General features: G+C 39.4%; 7 protein-coding genes across 8 annotated transcripts; 6 read left to right on the plus strand and 1 right to left on the minus strand.

The window, feature by feature from the left end:
* The first annotated feature begins 788 nt into the window (after positions 1-788).
* On the plus strand, positions 789-2484 carry LOC104822359 (50S ribosomal protein L27-like). Of its 2 annotated transcripts, none has more exons than XM_010553554.1 (4): positions 789-908; positions 1643-1780; positions 1884-2008; positions 2126-2484. In XM_010553554.1, exons 2-4 carry the CDS (start codon positions 1687-1689, stop codon positions 2366-2368), a joined length of 462 nt encoding a protein of 153 aa, XP_010551856.1. In that variant the 5' UTR covers positions 789-908; positions 1643-1686; the 3' UTR covers positions 2369-2484. The 2 variants fall into 2 exon arrangements, with proteins under 2 accessions (XP_010551856.1, XP_010551855.1); XM_010553553.1 differs by having other exon boundaries at positions 1656-1780.
* A 1759-nt stretch (positions 2485-4243) lies between these two features.
* On the plus strand, positions 4244-4957 carry LOC104822361 (zinc-finger homeodomain protein 8-like). Its single transcript, XM_019203508.1, has one exon. It carries the CDS (start codon positions 4244-4246, stop codon positions 4955-4957), a length of 714 nt encoding a protein of 237 aa, XP_019059053.1.
* Positions 4958-5888: 931 nt separating this feature from the next.
* LOC104822362 (40S ribosomal protein S9-2-like) lies at positions 5889-7561 on the plus strand. The gene is made up of 3 exons (XM_010553556.1): positions 5889-5996; positions 6517-6898; positions 7190-7561. Exons 1-3 carry the CDS (start codon positions 5969-5971, stop codon positions 7371-7373), a joined length of 594 nt encoding a protein of 197 aa, XP_010551858.1. The 5' UTR covers positions 5889-5968; the 3' UTR covers positions 7374-7561.
* A 1158-nt stretch (positions 7562-8719) lies between these two features.
* On the plus strand, positions 8720-9097 carry LOC104822523. The gene has a single exon (XM_010553770.1). The coding sequence runs from the start codon at positions 8720-8722 to the stop codon at positions 9095-9097; it is 378 nt and encodes a 125-aa protein (XP_010552072.1).
* Positions 9098-9901: 804 nt separating this feature from the next.
* On the minus strand, positions 9902-11629 carry LOC104822363 (peroxidase 27-like). The gene is made up of 4 exons (XM_010553557.2): positions 11219-11629; positions 10859-11038; positions 10613-10778; positions 9902-10523 (listed from the first exon to the last, which is right to left on the minus strand). Exons 1-4 carry the CDS (start codon positions 11570-11572, stop codon positions 10117-10119), a joined length of 1107 nt encoding a protein of 368 aa, XP_010551859.1. The 5' UTR covers positions 11573-11629; the 3' UTR covers positions 9902-10116.
* A 2042-nt stretch (positions 11630-13671) lies between these two features.
* Positions 13672-16216, plus strand: LOC104822364 (ABC transporter I family member 1). Its single transcript, XM_010553559.1, has 2 exons — positions 13672-13778; positions 15317-16216. Exon 2 carries the CDS (start codon positions 15339-15341, stop codon positions 16026-16028), a length of 690 nt encoding a protein of 229 aa, XP_010551861.1. The 5' UTR covers positions 13672-13778; positions 15317-15338; the 3' UTR covers positions 16029-16216.
* A 1268-nt stretch (positions 16217-17484) lies between these two features.
* On the plus strand, positions 17485-18732 carry LOC104822365 (transcription factor PRE1-like). Its single transcript, XM_010553560.2, has 2 exons — positions 17485-17910; positions 18472-18732. Exons 1-2 carry the CDS (start codon positions 17788-17790, stop codon positions 18622-18624), a joined length of 276 nt encoding a protein of 91 aa, XP_010551862.1. The 5' UTR covers positions 17485-17787; the 3' UTR covers positions 18625-18732.
* The last annotated feature ends 2363 nt before the right edge of the window (positions 18733-21095 follow it).

The following is a 21095-nucleotide window of genomic DNA, read 5'->3' on the forward strand; positions in this document are numbered from 1 at the left end:
GATTGTTGTGTTGTTTCTTGATGAAATCATCGGGTTTGTGCTTCCAGGATGATAATTGATGAACGGATGAGATGTGTTCTCTTCGTTTCGACGATTGAGATGACTTTTCTTGCTGCAAGTATATCCTATGGTAGATGACGTGGATGCTTAGTCGGATTTTAGAACGCTGAATCATCAATTTTTTGGGTTGAACAGTGACACGTTAAACGCCGTCAATGTTTGATGTTTTATATGGTAATTTTTTAAAAGTATGGATATTTATTTGGGAGTTTTAAAAAGTATAGGTATTTATTTAGGAATTTTATAGCATAGGTATTTATGTGGAAGTTTTGTAAAAGTACGAGTATTTTTCTGCGATTTTCCTTATTATCAATTAGTACACAATATATGTTATATTTAGGTATACAGATTAACATAACACATTTGTTTTATATAGTTTTGTGATTAATATACTTTTAACATTTTAATAATGTTTTGAATTTTGGTTCATTGTTGTGATCAAATTGAACAGAACCAGTTTTTTTTGTTATAATTTTAATTATTCATAAATGAACCAAACCATAAACAAACCGGGTCAAACTAAACTTCAATTAATTGCAACAGAACCGAACTGTTCGTCTCTACTTTTCATGATGAAATACATTATGAGCCTAGTGGCATCTTCAGGGGTGAAATTGTTCATTTTGGGTCCCAAATCAACAACTAAAATAATGGGGTCAAAATGTAAAAACAAAAAACATAAAGACCCTTGCACACATAATTGAAGGGTTTTGAAGTTGTCACTCTGAACGGTTCTCTCCCTCTCCTTCTTGTGCATCCATTGTCGCCCCCGTTTTCTTTTCCCCAAACCTCGCCGTCTCCGGAATCCGTTACCGCCGGTGTATTTATTCCGGTAACGAGAGTCTCTGGTAAGTTCATTCCTTTTCTCTCTTCGTATTATTCTCCTCATCGACGAGTGCTCGGGTTTCCATTCGGCCGATTCAGACCGTGATTTACTCTGCCGGGTCTTGGATTTTGAGCCCGTGGTTCCATGATATCTTTGGAAATTGCATCGCCGCCTGATTCGACGCAATACGGCGGTTTTCCTGTCGAGTTTATGGTGGAAAATTAGGGTGTTTATCGCAAAATTTTGGCCCATACCATCCCGCCACTCTCATTTCCGGAATCCGATCTCATAATTTTGATTACTGGTGGAATTTAGTGGGAACCCGTTGATTAATGGGTTAGGGAGCTGTTTGAAATCTGAATTATCAGTGGATTAGTGGTTTAGGCAATCGATTGTTCCTTCTATCAACAAATTCTCTTCTTTTCACATCAGTTCTTACCAAAAAAAATAAAAGACAAGGTCACGTCCTGGGTTTGGTTGCTAAGAACTGATGTGAAAGGAAGAGAAATTGTTGATAGAAAGAATTAAGTAATTTCCATTTCCAATGGGAGTCTCTCAAGTTAAGATGGCCAGTGAGTCAAGGATTGTTGTTGGGTTTGAGAAAAATTCTCCACTGTCATGACTCTAGACTTGTGTTCTCTTTGTTGTGAAATGGTTAAAAGCTGCATGTTCTGCTGTGATTTTAGGAATATAAACCTTAACTTTTTGAAGGAAAGAGATTTCTTTTATGTCTGATTTTGGATTGATCTTCTCAAGGGCTATGTTGCAGGTGCTCTTATAATCTTTTTGAAGTTGTGAAGATGAATATATTTAGCTCAGCTACATCGATATGCAGAAGGGTTGGTTTGAGGGAAATAATCACCGAGGTCCCTGCATACACTAGCAGCATTTCTGGTATATATATATCATCTATCTCAGTTTCTTGTTATAAATCTCTTCATGTCTCTTTGCTCTTTCTTCTGGTATCACTTTGCCACTTTCCCCATTGTTGTGATAGATGGTTCTTTCAGTGGGTTGAGCTTGGTCTTGAAGCGTTGGGCTATGAAGAAGACTGCTGGATCCACAAAGAACGGGCGAGACTCTAAACCCAAGAATCTCGGTGTCAAGAAATTCGGAGGAGAGGTAAGAATACGAATACTCTGTCCGCGTGTGGTTTAGTTTCCTGGCGTAGGAAAATGATTCTTACCAAATGAATGATCTGTAGAGTTATATGGAAAACCGAATGCGGGTTCAATGCAGAATGTGATAGCAGGAAACATCATAGTCCGGCAAAGGGGAACGCGGTTTCATCCAGGGGACTACATCGGAATGGGCAAGGACCATACCCTCTTTGCGTTGAAGGAAGGCCGTGTCAGGTTTGAGACACATAAGCTGAGTGGACGCAAGTGGGTTCACGTTGATCCCAAGGACGGACATGTTCTTCACCCTGTCTTCGCCAAGGCAGCCGATTCGACAAAGATGGAGACTGCTTCTTCACTGTGAGTGACAAGTTTGATGAGACCGTATCTCTTGTTTGTTCTATTACTTTCGGATTGCCTTTTAATGCCCCGTTTGATTGATGAATCCGAATTAATTCAATGCGTTATGGTTTAAGATGATTTTCACATGTAAAATGAAAATAAAGAAGATATTAGAAAAAAATCCTATATAAATCCCTCAACTTTTCAAAATGTGACAAATATATATTTTAACTTTTAATTTGATAAAATAATAATTCAAATGTTGAAATGTATCACATATATAAGGATTTTGGTTGTAAATTACCCTTAATTTTAAAAGTCGGTATATTAATTTGCTACATTTTAACGATTTGGGTATTATATTGTCAAATTGAAAAATAATATATTTATTTGATATATTTTAAAAAATTGAGGTATTTATATGAGATTTTTTAGAGTAAAACTCTGTTTTGCATCTATCCCAACAAGTTGTTACACTTACAAATTTGATACATTTTAATATTTTGGGTATTCTATTGTCAAATTAAAAAGTAATATATTTATTTGGTATATTTTAAAAAATTAATTTATTTATATGAGATTTTAGCTTAGCCAACTCGTTTTGCCCCTGTCCCGACAAGTTATTTATTTATATGAATGGCTTGAACTGCTCATTCTTATGTTTATTAGAAAAAATAATTGTAACAACTTTTTTACACTTCGGTTAATTCGTTTCAATTCGGACATCGGTTATATTTATTTTCTAATGATCCCATTTGGTATAGTTAGATCTTATTGAAATTTAAGACAGCTAATATATATTGTATATGGAACGCGTGTACAACTACCTCATGCTTGAAAACAATTTTATGAAAGAAAAATAATAATGTGTACGTTCAATGCATATTCACTTTCATTTGGACACTTGTATAAATTTATGGTACATCCATTAACATGTAAAAAAATATTTAAAAAAACGGTTACATGATTAAATAAATTAGAGAAAAATAAAATAAAATCATCCTCGTTATGGGCATACAAGCGTCGGTGTGTCATGTTCGCCGTACCAAAAGTATGCTATTTCTGCTTAATTTTTATCCATATTTTTAGGAAACTATTATTTATTGTTTATTGTTTTGCAGTACAACCTTAAGTGAAAACAAAAGTCTTATAATTTATAAGCCTCTTTCTTTTTTAATTAACCAATGATTGTGATTCATTAATAATCAGCATGTTTTGATAAACAGAAGACAACGTTGACTTTGATTAGACAAACAGAGAAAATGCAACGTGACGTGTCACCTTTTGGAAAAAGGGGTTGCTGATTAAAAATTTACGCATCGTGGCATAATTAGCCCCTCTCTTTGGCGTCATTAAGGATCTCTCATGAGGGCATTTATGTCAAACTATTTCATGATTACGAATTTTCAAGAATCACGTCAATGTTGAATGTTGATTACAAGGGCTATTTAAGATGCATCTTACTAAATTCCCTTCTAGGCCTAAAAAAGAATATGGTTGCAAACATATATACACATGGTGTCAACGTTATGAAGATACAAATTTGAAAAAGGAAAAAAGACGCGAGACGAGTTATTAGGCATATTTATTACACTTATCCTTTCGTTAACCCTAGGTTGGGGGTCAACAAACCATGGTTAGAAAAAGGGACAAAACAAATCCCTGAAAGAACCCCGTTATGTGGTTAAGAAGCTCAGCCACACAAGTTGGATTTCTCATTATCAACAGCCCTCACTTCTCCTGTCTCCCCTCACCTAAAAAACAGTGATGGAAACTTATATCTCAAAATCAGGGGAAAAAACCCATATCTCCAAATCCCCAAAGATACAGATTTGGCGCAAACCCTTTTCCTCTCCCCATTTGGATCTGCTTCATTAAAACCCTAGATGTTTGAGCCATGGAGATAGCTCATATGGTAACGACTACTACCAATACCGTGATCATACCCGACCCGGATTCTCCGGGACTCGAACTCGAAGCCCCGACCCGGATCCTACCCGCCAAGCCCATTTCCTTCTCTAACGGCAAACGCCACCACCATCCTCCGGCTGCCTCGCCGGCGGTAGGAGCGGTAACGTACAGAGAATGTCAGAAGAACCACGCCGCCGGGATCGGGGGCCACGCCCTCGACGGCTGCGGCGAGTTCATGCCGTCGTCTTCGTCCGACCCCACGGTCCCAATCTCCCTCACCTGCGCCGCTTGCGGCTGCCATCGTAACTTCCACCGCCGTTCATCCTCCTCCGCCCTCGAGTTCCGACCGCAGAACCGTCACCATCCGCCGCCTCCCCTCCCGCTTCGCAGCCCGGACGAGGATTCCGCCTCCCCTCCTCCGATCTCCTCATCTTATATGCTCCTCGCTCTCTCCGGTGGGAGAAACTCATCCGCCGCCGGTGGAACTACGGCGGGTCCCGGGGCCGCAGAACCGTCACCATCCGCCGCCTCCCCTCCCGCTTCGCAGCCCGGACGAGGATTCCGCCTCCCCTCCTCCGATCTCCTCATCTTATATGCTCCTCGCTCTCTCCGGTGGGAGAAACTCATCCGCCGCCGGTGGAACTACGGCGGGTCCCGGGGCGGCTCCGGGGACGCAGAAGCGATTCAGGACGAAGTTTAGTCAGCACCAGAAGGAGAGGATGTTGGATTTCGCGGAGAGGTTGGGGTGGAGGATGCCGAAGGCTGCGGAGGACACGGCGGTGAGGGAGTTTTGCCGGCAGATCGGAGTGGAAAAGGGGGTTTTCAAGGTGTGGATGCATAACAACAAGAACACCGGACGCGGCGGAACTCGAAGGGGCTTCGCCTTTGTCGGCGTAGACCGCCGTGAGAAGTTGGCGGGGACTGAAGATGGCGGCGGTGTGGACGCGGAGGGGTCGTTTTCACCTGAAGGGGGAAAAACGTCGTCGTTTTAGTCGAATTCTTTTAATTATCTGGATCATGTGTTTTTTTTTTAATTGTTGTAATCTTTGTTTATTTTTTGTATTTAGAGTTAGGGTTTTAACTTTTAATTAATGCCCACTGTTGTGTTTTTTTGTTAGAGATGTTTGGTTGAACAAGATAAACGGGAATTTATTTTTGGGTAATTTCCCCATTATGCGATTTAGGGGGAAAAAAAATGTACACGGAATTTTGTAAAGCAAACGGGAATTTTACAAAACAAGTAAAAGATGGAAGGATACACACTTTTTGAGAGTTGCTTTCCTTTTAAGGTAAGTACGGTCCAAATATCTAATGATAAAAAAGAGTTTTATATGATTAATTAAACACGTCACAACCTCAACTTGGAGATTTTCCACCCTAGATCCAAGTGTACTTGAAAAGATTTGGAAATTTTTTTTTTTAATAAGATTTGCACCCACCGTGAATATCCTAGATTCCTAATTCCTTCGCGCTACGTCGTTTTGGTGATGCTGCAATCTCACGGACACGTGGCAAAAAGGAAAGAGGATATACAAAACAATAAGCGGACAATAAATGGGCCCATGTATTGATTACAAATATTAGGCCCAATTAAAATGCCAGATAATAGGTTAGTGAGCCCACTAGGGTTTAGGGTCCTCCCGCATATAAACGTAGCCGTCTTCCTTTTTTGTTTGAAGCTGTTCAGGGTGGAGAAGACAGAGGCGGAGCCATGGTGAACGTCAACTACTACCGCAATTGTAAGTAAACTTTCTTTCGTTTGATCTCTTTTCAGTCCATTCTCGATTCGATCACGCGGGGTTTCTCGTAACCTATTCGATCGCGGAGCTGCTGTAAATTTGGGTAAACATTGATGTGTTCTTGTCTTGTGGCTTTTCCTGCTGTTGCATTTTCGTTGTACGAAATCCCCGAGTTTTATCATGGGATCGGATTTTTTGGTATAAATTTTGGTGTTTTATCTGAAAATCCACTTTCTTCAAGGAAAGTCATTATGTTTCGGTCTGAGATGATGAAACTAGGGTTTTTAGCACATTCCGACATTACATCTCATTTAGTGAGTCATCTCGTGTTGAATGAATGATTGATTCTCATGCGAAAAGTTTCGGAATCTTTTCCATTGTCTCTTTTGTTGTTGTGTTTGATCCTCTTGATAGGAAGATGTTTTGGATTTAAAAGAAATGGTTTGGACATTGAGGATCTAAAGATTTGGAAGTGTTGGATATTTATGTCTGATTTTGAATGGGTTGAGAACGTCTTCAGATGGGAAGACCTTCAAGAAACCAAGACGTCCGTACGAGAAGGAGCGTTTGGATGCAGAACTGAAGCTGGTCGGAGAGTACGGTCTCCGTAACAAGCGTGAGCTCTGGAGAGTGCAATACGCACTTAGCCGTATCCGAAATGCGGCGAGAGATTTACTCACCCTCGACGAGAAGAATCCGAAGAGGATCTTCGAGGGCGAGGCTCTCCTCCGTAGGATGAACCGTTTCGGTCTTCTTGACGAGAGCCAGAACAAGCTCGATTATGTCTTGGCTTTGACCGTCGAAAACTTCCTTGAACGCCGCCTCCAGACTCTCGTCTTCAAGTCCGGTATGGCAAAGTCCATCCACCATGCCCGTGTCCTCATCAGACAGAGGCATATCAGGTACATAACCATTCATATTTTTTTTTCTCTTCATTCAACCTCGTTAGACTGTCTTGTTGTGCTTTGATAATCTAAACCCAACTCAAACTCGATTGATCATGATCCAAGTTTGGATTTTGACTGGTTGGGTAAAAATCTTTCAGCCCCAATTACTATCTTTTGTTATGCAGGTGATGTTCATATCATGTATTTGCCACTAGAGACTGTATTATCCTGTAAAAGTTTCAATTTTTTCTTATGGGTTAAGCTTTTGGACAATATCTTTGAACTTGTTTGTTCTACTTTGATTAGGGTCGGTAAGCAATTGGTAAACATACCGTCGTTCATGGTGAGAGTGGATTCTCAGAAACACATTGACTTTGCGTTGACTAGTCCGTTTGGCGGCGGCCGCCCCGGCAGGGTCAGGCGAAAGAATGAGAAGGCTGCCTCCAAGAAAGCCTCTGGTGGAGACGGAGACGATGAGGACGAAGAGTAAAGCTCTTCTTCTTAAACAACCCCGGATTTTGTAATCCGGTTCAATCGAACCGGTTTCGGTTTCGAAATTTTCGGTTTATTTTATATGTTTGTCTTGGACTCGGTTTTTGCCCATTCCAGACTTTCGTCTTCTTCGAGGCCGAATTAATTTAAAGAGATGATGGTTTAGATATTATTTCTTACTTTGAATCATGTCGGAATTTTTTTTTTCTTCCATATTTTCCAAATTTCAATTTCAATATGAATGTTGCGGTTATATTTCTTTTCGTAAAAAGGTGGAAATGCAAATGTTTTTCGTGTGTTTCCCTCCACCGTCCTCGGACATGTATGTGAGACAGTTTCCTTGTTCGGAGACTGCCACACGTTTCCCGCCCAACACACGGTCTTGTCGTCCTCAGACGGGCGAAACGTGATCCACGTGGAATCCGCCTAAACCATATACGACATAATTTATAAAAATACCCACCAAATAAATTTTGCACGCGAAACTTAATAATCATGCACGTATATGCATATATTTGAGAATGAAACGAAATAAAAATACGATTATATATCATGCGCTCCCGACTAAGACAGCAAAATCAATCACGTTTTCGCACGTAATAGACGTTAAGCGCCTTCGTTCTATATATATTTTATTTAGTAAACAAACTATTTGCGAAGAAAGAAATTATTATATCTTTGAAAAAAAAAGAAGAAATTATTATATCAACTTTATGATGCTAATCATTCGAATATTTGAACTATAGTGAATCATAATAACAATGAGAGATAAATTAATGAACTGTCCAAATCTTGTGTGGAATTCAACAACAATAATCACCCTGATTTGATTTTCCTACAAATACTCGAAGATTGGTCTCATCGCAAATCCAAATACTCTTACAATCCCGAAAAATAAAAAATAAAAATAGGAGAGGAAAAACTCCACGGAATTAGTCGTCGTGTATTGGGATGATCCACATTCGGATTCTTACGGATAATAAACTAATTAAAAATAATGTGAAAATCTAGGAGAGATTTTAGGAGATGACGTGGCGTGGTTCCAGGGACTTCCATCAAAACGGCGCCGGATTAGGACCTTTCAGATCCACACGTCTCTCATCAGTCAAAACTCTGAGATCCGTTCCTTCTCTCTTTGACCGGCCTTCCAATCTGCCACGTGGTATATATCTGAGGGCAGTTTCTCGTGACGTCATCACTCTCGACACGTCAAAACTTACCGTTTTAATCCCGTGACCAGCTCTATAAATACCCCCTCGGCCTCACATCACCTGCAAGAACTCAAATCAAAAACAGAAAATCAAATTCAAAAAAATTCTCTGTTTCTCGATCATAACGAGGAGGATGACGATCGGAGATGATGCTCGGATCTCGCCGGACATGGAGGCGGTTGCGGTGAAGGACACCGCGAGGAAGATTCTGGAGGAGGCGGAGGCGGATAGCAGCGGATCATCGGAAGCTGAGACAGAGTCGCCGAGATCTGTCGGAAGGTGGGGTGATTCGTCGGCGGCGGCGAAGGAACGGGTACACAGTCAGGTGCTTAGGGTTAGGGAGCAGGAACTGTGCGTGCTCTTGGAGGATAAGGCGACGAATTATTGCAGCGATCGAGAGGATCATAGGTATATTCATCCGCGTCGCCTGAATTTGTTTCTGGTTTCGAGGCCGATCTTACCTTGTTCGCCCCTCAGCGGCAAGGTTACCTCTCTCAAGGCTGTGCAGTGATTTCCTGTTTCCAGAAGCTGGTACCTGATCCATCGGGTTGAGGTCCGTATCTATAGATTCCGGAATCTTCTGGTTCTCTGTGCGGGAGTCTGTATGTGAATATTTATGTAATAGACGTATATGTACATGAAAAAATAGAACTCCGCCTGCATTTGCTTGTTTGGATGCCTAGAAAGTGGAGAGAAAGCCATCCCCGTGCCGGTTATTTTCTCCGATTTGGGATAATTTTCTTCCGACAGATCATTCCGTTTGCAGTTTTCTTTGTATAAACCGTGATGATGTTTGTATATATATATTATAATCGGTTCATACACGGGACCTGCATGAAGAAAACATCCTCAAAAGACAGAAGCTTTCCGACCATTTCCCCCGTACACGTGTCTGCGTTTATTTGCTTGCGTCACGTCTCTTTCTGTGTTCATGCTACGTATGGTGAGTTCGATCTATTTCACTACAACGCCCGTTTCTTAAACGCCTCGTGAGTGTTATTAGAATGGTTTGGTTTGATGGTTTGGTTTACTTTGGTTTAGTTCGGTTAGGGTTTATTAGGGTTTCTTCTTCTATTGTATTTAAGGAACACTTTTCTTATTTTGTAAAGATAACAGAGAACTTTCTCTAAATCCTTCTTCTTCCTCTTCCTATTACTACTTTCTTTTTAATCTCTATCTCTGCAACTCTATCTTATTTCAATCGCTTTTGATGTTTTTATCAAAAGTTGACAAGTGTTTTGGCATCGTGACGCGTCCAGTTATCGCGCACTAGAGATATTTATATTATTAGTCGGTCCAAATTAAAGAGCTTGAATTAAACGACAGATTCAGAAACTGGGTATCGAAATTTTCACACCAGTTTCTCTTTTTTATTAACTGAGACAGTAAAAGAAAATAAAAGCCCAACACCGTAACGCATTATTCTTGACATCCCCAATGAACACGAGAATAATTTTTTTTTTGTAAAAAAAAAAAAGCCAAAAGAATGCAAATTTCGCTTATGCTTTGATTTGAATTGTGGTTTTTTCCTTAGTTAACCATCCTGCACATCTTCCGGACCTCCCCGGCCCGACCCGTGAGAACTCCGACCCGGCCCATCCTCACCATGGACACCCCGAAATCCTTGAAGAACGTGGAACCGTGAGGTCGGGCTTGTCGGAGAACATAGGCTCTTGCCTCTGGATGGTCGAGAAGAGCAGCATCAGACTGGAACAATCCCCTTCTCTTCGATACCAGCGTGTAGTAACTCTTGTCGAACGTTCTGAAACTTCCAGGGTCCATCTCCAAAGCCGTGGTCAGGTCGGCGGGCTCGCACTTCTGTCTGAGCCTGTCCGCGTACTCCGAGTCCAGGCTCGGGTCGCTGTCTCCTTTTCCGGTGAAGTTGTATAGCCTGTTCGTTATCTGAGGGCAATGTCCGTTTCCAATTGTATGCCCGCCTGAAGAATTTCAGTTTGGTTGGTAAGCCAATAATTATAATCACACATCACATTTCCATACAGGAGATCGAGGAAAACTTTTAGCACACCTGAGAGCACGACCAGGTCTATCAAGTCGAGACCCTTTGAGTGAAATTGAGAGATTAGACTCGAGACGTCATCGAAAGGCGATGGTAGGTTCAATAGGGCCTCGGCAGCGCTCGTGACCCTGCCGTCTCTTCTCCCGGTTTCGACTTCCCAGAACGGTCCATGAATCTGAATATGATCGAATTATGAACCTCAATCCGGTTGAAATCCAGTATTTAGCTTCTAAGCGGAAAGATTTTATTACTCACAGCAGCAACTGCGTCTCTAGAGACAAGAGCTAAGATGTCTGAACAAGAAACGATGCCCGGACACTCTTTTTCGAGAGCCTTCTTGGCTTTGTCTATGATATGGAATCCTCTGAGGCTGAGGTTAGGAATCGCACTCTTCTCACCCTTAGGCCGATCTAACAAAACCGAGCCATCGCAGCCCTGAAGAATCCACACCATCATACAAAAATCAATCGACCAGTCTCTGTTAACACGGACACTTCAGGTGAAATATACTTCTTGATGCGTCTAGCCCCTCTAGTTACAAACGTGATCAGTTGCTTGCGTCTCAAGAAACAATATTCTACAGAAAAAAGAAAACTAGGGTTTAGAAGACCGTACTCGGACGAAGCAGTCATGGAAGAACATTCTGAGCAGTGGAGCCGCAAGAGTCGGCGCCTTCTTTATCGCGTCAGAGACGATCTTCCGGACGATAAGCTCGGCCTTCGGGCATGTCTTGTCGTAAAACCGGAGTTTCAATCCTTTCGCGTCCGTCTGAACGGAGAAACAGAGAAGAGAGATTAGCTGAAGGAAGAACAAGAGAGAGACGATCTTCGAAGCAGCCATTCTTTTTCTTTTTCTTTTTGAATATTCTTCCGAAAGCGTTTGTTTCTGAGTGAAAGATAACAATGAAGACGGGAGGTATTTATGCTGATCAAAGGGCATGCAGCTGCAACGTTGGCTGGTCATAGTCATAGGTGATGTCAAGTGAGTTAATTAATAAAGACAAATGGATGGGATGGGGTGGACTATTTCTCCGGTATGGTTAGGCGTTAGTAACCGGTTCGGTTCGGTTTATTATTCGTACGCCTAATTCGGGTTTCTGAGAAATTATAACCAGATATATGGTTAATTGATTTTAATCGGTTCAATTAAGTTTATGTCTATTAAAAGCTGTAATCTAATTATATAGCTAATTCTAAATTCGATTGGATTCAATTATAATAAAAAAAAATAAGTTCGTACATACCCAAACAATAAACAAAAGATATATTGTAAACAAAATGAAGACTTTTAGTTCAAGAGAATTAATTGTCGTCGAATACATCATTCTATCTGCCAAAACATTGTGTTGGTCTTGACATTAAAAAAAAATCAACAAGAGTTTTTCATCTATCCAATTCATTTTGGCAGTAGAAAAAGGCTTCAAAATTGAAGAACGTATCAAAATAAAAATAATAATTAGAGAAGGTAAAATATAATTACTGTAAGCACAAATAAACAAATCTATATATAAAAAAAAAAAAGAGAAAAATCCTAAATCGAGAAAACAAAAAAGACGAAAGAGAACAAAAATCGCTCTCTTTCCTCCGTAAATATAAAGACAAGTCTCGTATCATTTTTATCAAGATTACAAAACACGAGTCCACGAAAGAGAACAAAACATTTAATAGTGTGTACGTAAACCCTACCATTTTACATTATAATATTAAAAAATCAAATTAAAAGATCAAGAATCGTAAACCCAAAAAAAAACATCCACGATTCGTCGATTCGGAGGTATTATTCACCTCTGAGTACAGCTTTCCGTAAAATGAAATGATTAACCGATCGGTTAACTGGTTTTGTTATGGTTCGGTTTGATCGAGTGTACCGTTTCAATAACCGACCGGCTAATTCTCAATTAACCGAAAATCTAAATGTAATTATTCGGAATTCAGTTTTGCATCACCGTAGGTGGTCCGCCCTTGCGCTTTGTTATCCAATCATTTCGTGATTAATAAATTAAAGTGTAAATTTATATATCCCAAGATCGTACCATATATCATTTGCCAGCCTATGGTTTTGTGGCTGCAGCAGCGTGATTGATATTGACCAACGGAAGGGGAAAAAAGTCAAAACATTCTATAAATTTCTTATAAATTTCTTATAAATTTCGTCGTTGATACATAAAAAAACACAACTTGATTTGTAAAACAACTATAAATAGAAATGATAAATAAAGCAACATGCATCATCACGATTCACGATCCATCTTTGCTTCCGTACACGAATTGCTTATGGATGTTGTTTTTTTAAGACAAATACAAAAAAGATGACCCTCGATTAATCGATGTCCCGACACTAATTGTTAACGAATACTTGGATTAGTGTATGTACATTTAATCTTTTGATAATACGCAAATTATTAATAAAAAACATAGTTTATTTCGTTGACGTTTATTAGAATATGTGTCGTGCATGTTACCTGTAACATTTCTGCATGTGCGGCCAAAACCACACAATCATTCGACATTAACATTACAACTTATGCTAAGTTAGTTGCCCTCCTTTCTTTTATATATATATGCATGTGGAAAAATGTAATAATAAAACAGTTAACCAATCCGTTGAATAACCGGATAAACATAAGAGATTTGTCACAAGGTGGTAAACGACCAATTCACATTGTGATCCTTTATGTATCGATTTGAGAAAAAATAATTGAAAACTAGTGTATTTTTATGATATGATTTATCAAATTTGTGTATTTTGGTGAGTTTTTCGATCAAAATATCTTATGAACACGTTTAATTTGCCGAATCTGATGGGATCATACACGTTTAATTTGTCCAATATGAACACGGGCTACTTTCTTGGCCCGTTGGGCCTCCTTTTAGACACGCATGAACTGATTTGACGAGAGGGGGAAAATTATTATTATTATATGAGCTTTAATGGTGAAATGAAATTGTTAATTTTGGGGTTTAAATCTACCATTCAAAATGTTGGGGTCAAAATATAAAAACAAAAAACATAAAGACCCTTGCACACAGAATTGAAGGGGTTTTGATTTTGAGGTTTAGACTAGAACGGTTCTGTCCCTTTTTTTGTGCCTCCATCCCATTTTCTTTTACCCCAATCTCGCCGTCGCCGGAATCCGTTGCCACCGGTGTATTTATTCCTGTAACGAGAGTCTCCGGTTAGTTCATTCCTTTTTTTCTCTTCGTATTATTCTCCTCATCGACGAGTGCTCAGGTTTCCATTGGGCATGGAGTGATCGGCCGATTTAGGCCGTGATTTACTCTTCCGGGTATTGGATTTTAAGCCCGTGGTTCCATGATATATATGGAAATTCCATCGCCGCCTGATTCGACGCAACACGGCGGGTTTCCCGTCGAGTTTATGGTGGGAAATTCGGGTGTTTTATCGCAAAATTTTCGCCCATACCATCCAGCCACCCTCATTTCTGGAATCCGATCTCATAATTTTGATTAATGGTGGAATTTAGTGGGAACCAGGTTGATTAGTGGTTTAGGGAACTGCTTGAAATCTGAGTTATTGCAGTTATCAATTGATTGTTCGGTCGACAAGGTCGCGTCCTGGATTGATAATAACCGATGTGAAAGGACGAGAATTTATTGATAGAAAGAATTGAGTAATTTGCATTCATATCGATTGAGGTTTTTACTGATCGGTCCTACTGTGTATAGGCGTTTTGCTCGTACCAACATTCCTTCGTCTTTCGTTTCTGATTCGCCGCAGCTTCATTTCGAATCGTCCACCTACATTGGTCTTCGTCTTGCTGTGGCAATTTCGTTCATGTCGATCTGTGTCTCTCTGGATTCGCTCTTAACATAAAGGTCGAATAATTTGTGATCACTGGTCTCCGACAGAAAATTGATTAGATTCATGGATTCGCTTGATGTATTTTGTGCTGGAAGCATCAGAAATAGCTCTCCAGCATGTTTTTGGTTGTCAGAGCCTTGTAAAAGATTGGATTTTTGTTTGGTCCTTCGGCTATGTTTCTCCAAATTGGTCATGTTTTCGGAACCCTAAAGGATCTCTCTCGAAAGGGTGTCTTTTTCCTGACCGTTACCCATCTGGAATGGTTGCCCGTAAATGTGTCCGTCGGTCATACTGATGTGATCCTGCCATTCTTGTTGACTCAAAACAACTTCAGAAGTCTGACTGAATGTATAGGGTTCAGGCAGTTTATCAAGTGAATTAGGTGTTTTATTTTTTGTTCAGCTCACTTCAATAGCCATTTTTGTGAATTTCTGTGATTGATTGATTGTTTACGCTATGTGAATCTTGTTTGCATTGCTTTGAATCGGTGCATCTTTGCTGTAATTACATTGATTGAACTAGTGGAGTCAGAGCTGTTCATTCTGAATCCAGAATTTTGAGGTGAAGCTAGCAGGGGTGTGTGGGTTTAGGACAGCTAAATTGGTTATCTAGGGCTCTGTTATCTATCTGTTGAAAGTTTCTTTGGATCTAGAAGAAGAGCTGCAAAAAGCTTTTACATTGTCGGGATCACATATTGTGATTTGGTGCTACTGATGTTGGATTTTAGGAGCTTACGTGCTGTCTTGCTATGGATAAAGAAATATTGCTTATCGAATTCAGACAGGCTATTGTATGTGTTGATTGATTGACCTATCCTTATCACTGTATCTTCTTCGTTGTTTCCGTGGAATAGCTCCAAATTCTTGACAATCTTCGGCCTTTGGTTTTCAGGGTTCTGTTCCTTGGTCCCAAAATGTCTCTCCGGAGGCCTCCTGTCCCGCGGCTTCTGCTGAAAAACGTCTCGTGCATGAGAAACGCCCAACAGATTCTACGGCACGTGAATGTATCTCTTCACGACGGTGGCGCCCTTGTGTTGACAGGAACCAATGGTTCTGGTAAGTCGACTTTCTTGCGGATGTTGGCCGGATTCTCAAAGCCCTCGGCTGGCGAAATCCTCTGGAACGGTCACGACATCACAGATTCAGGAGTCTTCCACCAATACAAGCTCCAACTCAACTGGCTCTCCCTCAAAGACGCCATCAAAGACAAATTCACAGTACTCGACAACATTCAGTGGTTCGAAATCCTCGAGGGGAAGATGGGGAAGTCATTGCCCGCTTTGGAGCTGATGGGTCTCGGGAGATTGGCGAAGGAGAAGTCGAGAATGCTTTCGATGGGACAGAGAAAACGGGTTCAGATCGCGAGGTTGCTCGCTATTGACAGGCCAATATGGCTTTTGGACGAACCCTCGGTGGCTTTGGACGACGACGGAGTGAGATTGTTGGAGTATGTAATCTCGGAGCATCGGAAGAAAGGCGGTATTGCGATCGTTGCGACCCATCTGCCGATCGAAATGGAAGACGCTATGATCTTGAGGCTTCCTCCGAGGTTTCCTCGGAAAATGACACTGGTGGATATGCTTGATCGTGCAGATATTTCATAAGCCGAAAGTGACGAAGTCCAATTCAAAGGGAGAGCTTTGCATATACCCGAGAGCGATGGTCATAGTTTCACTAACCGGATGTATTTGTAGTAAACCGATCTGATTTAAACCGGGTTAAGCTCAGATTATTGCCTTGTAACGTTTAGTTAAGTGATTGGCGATCAGAATCTCCAATGGCCTCTTAAACTTTTTCCACGACAAGTTCCGCTTAGTTAAATGATTCGCTGCATCACCAATATCAGTAAATTCGTGTAATATTAAGAAGAATTGTCGAATCAAAGGGGTCAGTATAATAGAAAATCGAATCGATGATACATAATGTGTATACAAGAGACATACGGAAGAAAATTGGTGGCACAGATTCCATGGGAGTCGAAAATTACAAACAGACGAAGACAAGCTCTCACGATCAGTGTCGATGTTTCGAAGAACACACGTCTCTTTCCTTAGGATTTGGCAATCATCTCTGTGTAAATTAAATTAAATGGCACCCACATTGCTTTCAAATCACTACGCCTGCGTCCAATTAGACATAATATTATTAACCTGCACTCGCATTTTTTTTGTTTATGTATATGTTCGGACCATCATATATAAGCCATATATCCATGTATGTATGCATGTATGTAGCTTTCGTCTATGTTCGGACCATTGACTGCATGGTTTCAGTTTTTTTTTTCTCACACGACACAGAGCCCTAAAACCCTGAGAGGAAACTAATTAGGTGATTAGAACTTGTAAATGGTGATTAATGGAGTGATTAGAGAGAGAGAGAGAGAGAGGGAAGAGTGTCCTTTCATCACATGGTGTGGTTAGGTTTGCTTGCTAACTTATTACAACATCCGATGTCCCACTCTGTGTTCTTATGAGCAAACATCTTCCTTTATTGCCCATTTGGTCACACCATGCCCTTGCTCCCGAACATCATGCCTTCATCCCATACATATACCACCATCATCATCATCATCATCATCCCCTTAATTATCTTTTCTGTATGACTGTTTTCATTGCCTATAGTATTCCAACGAATTGGCCCGTACCCGATGGAAGCCAGGATACTTAAGTCCATTCGTCATGTTAGATTTAAAAATAACCATTCGTATTTCTTTTATCATAAAGTTTCTTGATAACAAAAAATATATCACTAGACGGAGTTATTAAAATAAAGTATTCCGGGAGATTCCAATGAATGCGTTTTGTGACCAAACATATGGAAAAAAGAAATAAAACAAAACCCAATATGATAAAAAAAAAATTCACATATTTTACGTAGGGGATATTGTCATGTTTACTATTATATTAACCAAACAAAAGCTGTGCACATTATTATATTCAACCCACAGTATATCGATCTTCCTCTCCATCCCCCCTCGCCCAGACGGAAACCTCCAACTTTAAGACACTGCTTTCACCAATGCCCTTGTCTTCTTCACATCCAAACATCACCTCTCTCTCTCTCTCTCTCTCTCTCTCTCTCTCTCTCTCTCCCCTCCTTATAGGTAGCCCTTCCCCTTTATAACGCTTACCTTCCCTTCCCATTTCTTCATATCCTAGAACCCTTAAACTAGCTCTCTGCTCCTCCTCCTCATAAACACAAAATATAGCTCGAGGAAACTCTCTCGTAGTATCTCACGAAGTTTCAAAAAAAGCTCTTACAAAGGAAAGAAAAAAAAAATTTAAAAACACCCAAAAAAGAAAAGGGTTTCCTGGAGATTTTTCATTCGGGCACAAGACGTTCATAAACTTTAATAATTCAAAAATGTCTAGCAGAAGGTCAAGGCAAGCAAGCGCTTCAAGGATTAGCGATGACCAGATCATCGATCTCGTCTCCAAGCTCCGTCAGCTTCTACCTGAAATCCGTCCCAACCGCCGTTCCGACAAGGTAATCTTCTGTCATCAATGCAGGATCTTGTTAATTTATTAACACTGTTATATAATATTACTTGACGATATTTTCGGGTTGTTTACAATGGCCATGCACATGTACGGCATGTGGAGCAGTGCATTGCAGTACCATGATGACCCTTTTAGAGATTATCAATATGCAAAATATAGTAAGGTTTGAAACTTTTGACCCGCCCGAAATTCGAGGAGGGAACACACTTTCCTTGACTTTAGCTTCAAGGTTCTCATTTGACTCGCAATAGTCCATTTTTTTTTTATAACATTAATAAATCAAGGTCGGCCGTATTATAAAAAAATAATAATAATTCTGTCACGGGTACATATTTATTCAAGCACCGACTTAAGTTCTATTCTATCTTATGGATCACTCCTTTTGTATTCTCAAACGCGTATATGAATACATATACAAGTATCAGCGTATACATTACACTTGAGTGATAACTATTTACATATAATAAACAATTAATAAACCTTTTCACCCTAATTTTTTGGGCATTTTGTTTACTATTATATATATATATATATATTTGCAATTTAGGTGTCGGCGTCGAAAGTGCTACAAGAGACCTGCAACTACATCAGAAACTTGAACAGAGAAGTGGATGATCTTAGTGAGCGGCTGTCCCAGCTTCTGGAAACCATTGATGCCGACAGCCCCGAGGCAGCGATCGTTAGGAGTCTAATTATGTAATCGGATACTCATTAGTGTCGGTTTAATTACGTATTCGCTGCTTCTTTTTCGTTCTACTTTCAGAAAATCGCTTGTGTGCTTCTTCATTATAAAGTATCTTAGGCTTAATTATATATGTATAGCATGGAGATGCATGTTTGATGTCGATCGTCATGCATGTATGCATGTGAGCGTGCATGCAAGTATACGCAATAAAAGGATCCGATTTTCACTGGAAAAGGCTTTTGGTTTGCTTAATTAGATGCGTGTATGTACGTTTACGGACTACGTACTTATTGTAGACAGCAAAATGAACTTCAGAATATACGAAATTGGTATAACTAATAAGTGCAGAATTGTACATAATCAATAATTAAATGACACATTTACATTCTAAAGTTCCTGGCTATCAATATTTTATAACTAGAAAGCCTTTGTATAAAAGCTGGTCTCTGTGTCACTAACTCTTATGTCATCGGGACCTGGTGTAGTGGTTAAAGAATTCATAATTCTCAAAGAGTCTATCACCCATTGAGTGGTTTATCTATTGCACATGGTGTACAAACTATTACATGAAGTCGGAGGGTTTATCACCGCGTCCGAAGAATTGTGGATGAATTCTCGTCGTTACAAAAAAAAAACTCTTAAAGATCCTAGGATTTTCTTCAATCTCATATATATATATATATTCAGACAAAAAAAAATAGTGTTTTGGAGTAATCCTTACAAATAAAGAGATCATATGACATAACATATTTGTTAGGATCCACTCAAAACGCCTTTATGTCACACAAATGTACGTTGTCTTTATAAGGACGTTTAATCTCCAACGTCGATTTTGAAACAACAGTAAACATCGATGCCACACTGCTCTCTCTTTTGTGGTTAAGTCATCCCACAAAGGAAAGATCTTCAATACGAGTCATTATGTATGTATGTATGTATGTATGTATGTATGTATGTATGTATGTATGTATGTATGTATGTATGTATGTATGTATGTATGTATGTATGTATGTATGTATGTTTAAATGTATGTATGTATGTATGTATGTATGTATGTATGTATGTATGTATGTATGTATGTATGTATGCTTAACATCCAATTTATATTAAACTTTAATTCATGGAGATATATATATAAATATGTATGGACCGAAATAAACAAAATGAATTCATGATCAAAAGTTTTTGTCGTCCTGTGTGAACAGATGGGATATATTAGTGACATTAACACTCAAATTTGTCGGAAAGTTGGGATCAAGAGCCACAATCTTTGCATAAATTAGTGCAACAATCTTAACTTTGATTATAATAATGTTTCAATCATGAATGCATGTATTAGATGATTTGACAAGATTTGCTCTCATAAATTGTTACAAAACTGTGCCATACATGATGATGGACTTATATATATATATATACACATATATATGTCTAATTACCGCCCAATTCAAAGTTTTTGAATATTTTCTTCGTTATTATATTTCAATATTTTGCTCTATGAATCATCAATGAGTACGCCTTGATGCACAGGGCACATGTATAAATACAATGGACATTTCGGTTCGGTTTTGAGGAACCGAAAATCTCGGTATTTTCCCGAATTGTACCATTCAAAATTTGTGAACGGTATATTTTTTTATAGAACTGAATTTCCTGAAACCGAACTGAACCAAAACGAACTTTGTAAAATTTCCGAAAAACCGAAACCGAACCATACGAAAACTGGAACCGAACCGAATAATATACGGTACAAATTTTAGAATACCGAATAATCCGTTGCCGAATGGAACTGCAAAAATTTCGAACAGTCCAGCCCTCCGTATAGACACATGCGAGAATCTTTTAGTTCTTCTGAGAAACTCTGCAATAGGTTTTTTTTTTTGGTTATTTAATAACATACAGAAGACAGCGAGTGGAACAAACAGTTAGTTTCATGTATTAAAGATTTCTTGCCCACATGCAGAAAAATATATGGAGGGACCTCATAAAAATAATCTAACTCGTATGATTTTGACATCATTTTAAATCTAACGCAGCGAAATTTTTTCTTTATTTCCAGAAAAAAAGTACAATTAGATTAAAGAAGATATTCGTATGTATGCATGCATGCATGCATGTATGTATGCATGCATGCATGTATGTATGAATGTATGTATGGATGTATGTATGTATGCATGCATGCATGTATGTATGTATGTATGTATGTATGCCGAAGAATGATTTCTTTCAGTTGAAGAAAAGGGTATATGCAAAAGCTACAGAGAGATGGAAATTCTATACAGGAATATGCTCTCCCTGTGACATGGGCAGTAAAAGAAAGGTAAAAACGGCTTTCCTAGCTAGTCTTTTTTAGCATGTGAATTTGTCAAGCCAAAATATGGAGAGAAAAAATATCTCGACGGTGCAAAAACAATCCAATAACAAATCATGATATATATATATATGTATGTTGTCCTGTATTCCAATATAAACGAAACACAAACCAT

This window comes from Tarenaya hassleriana, unplaced genomic scaffold (assembly GCF_000463585.1).
Source record: "Tarenaya hassleriana unplaced genomic scaffold, ASM46358v1 Cleome36, whole genome shotgun sequence".
NCBI classification, from domain to species: Eukaryota; Viridiplantae; Streptophyta; class Magnoliopsida; order Brassicales; family Cleomaceae; genus Tarenaya; species Tarenaya hassleriana.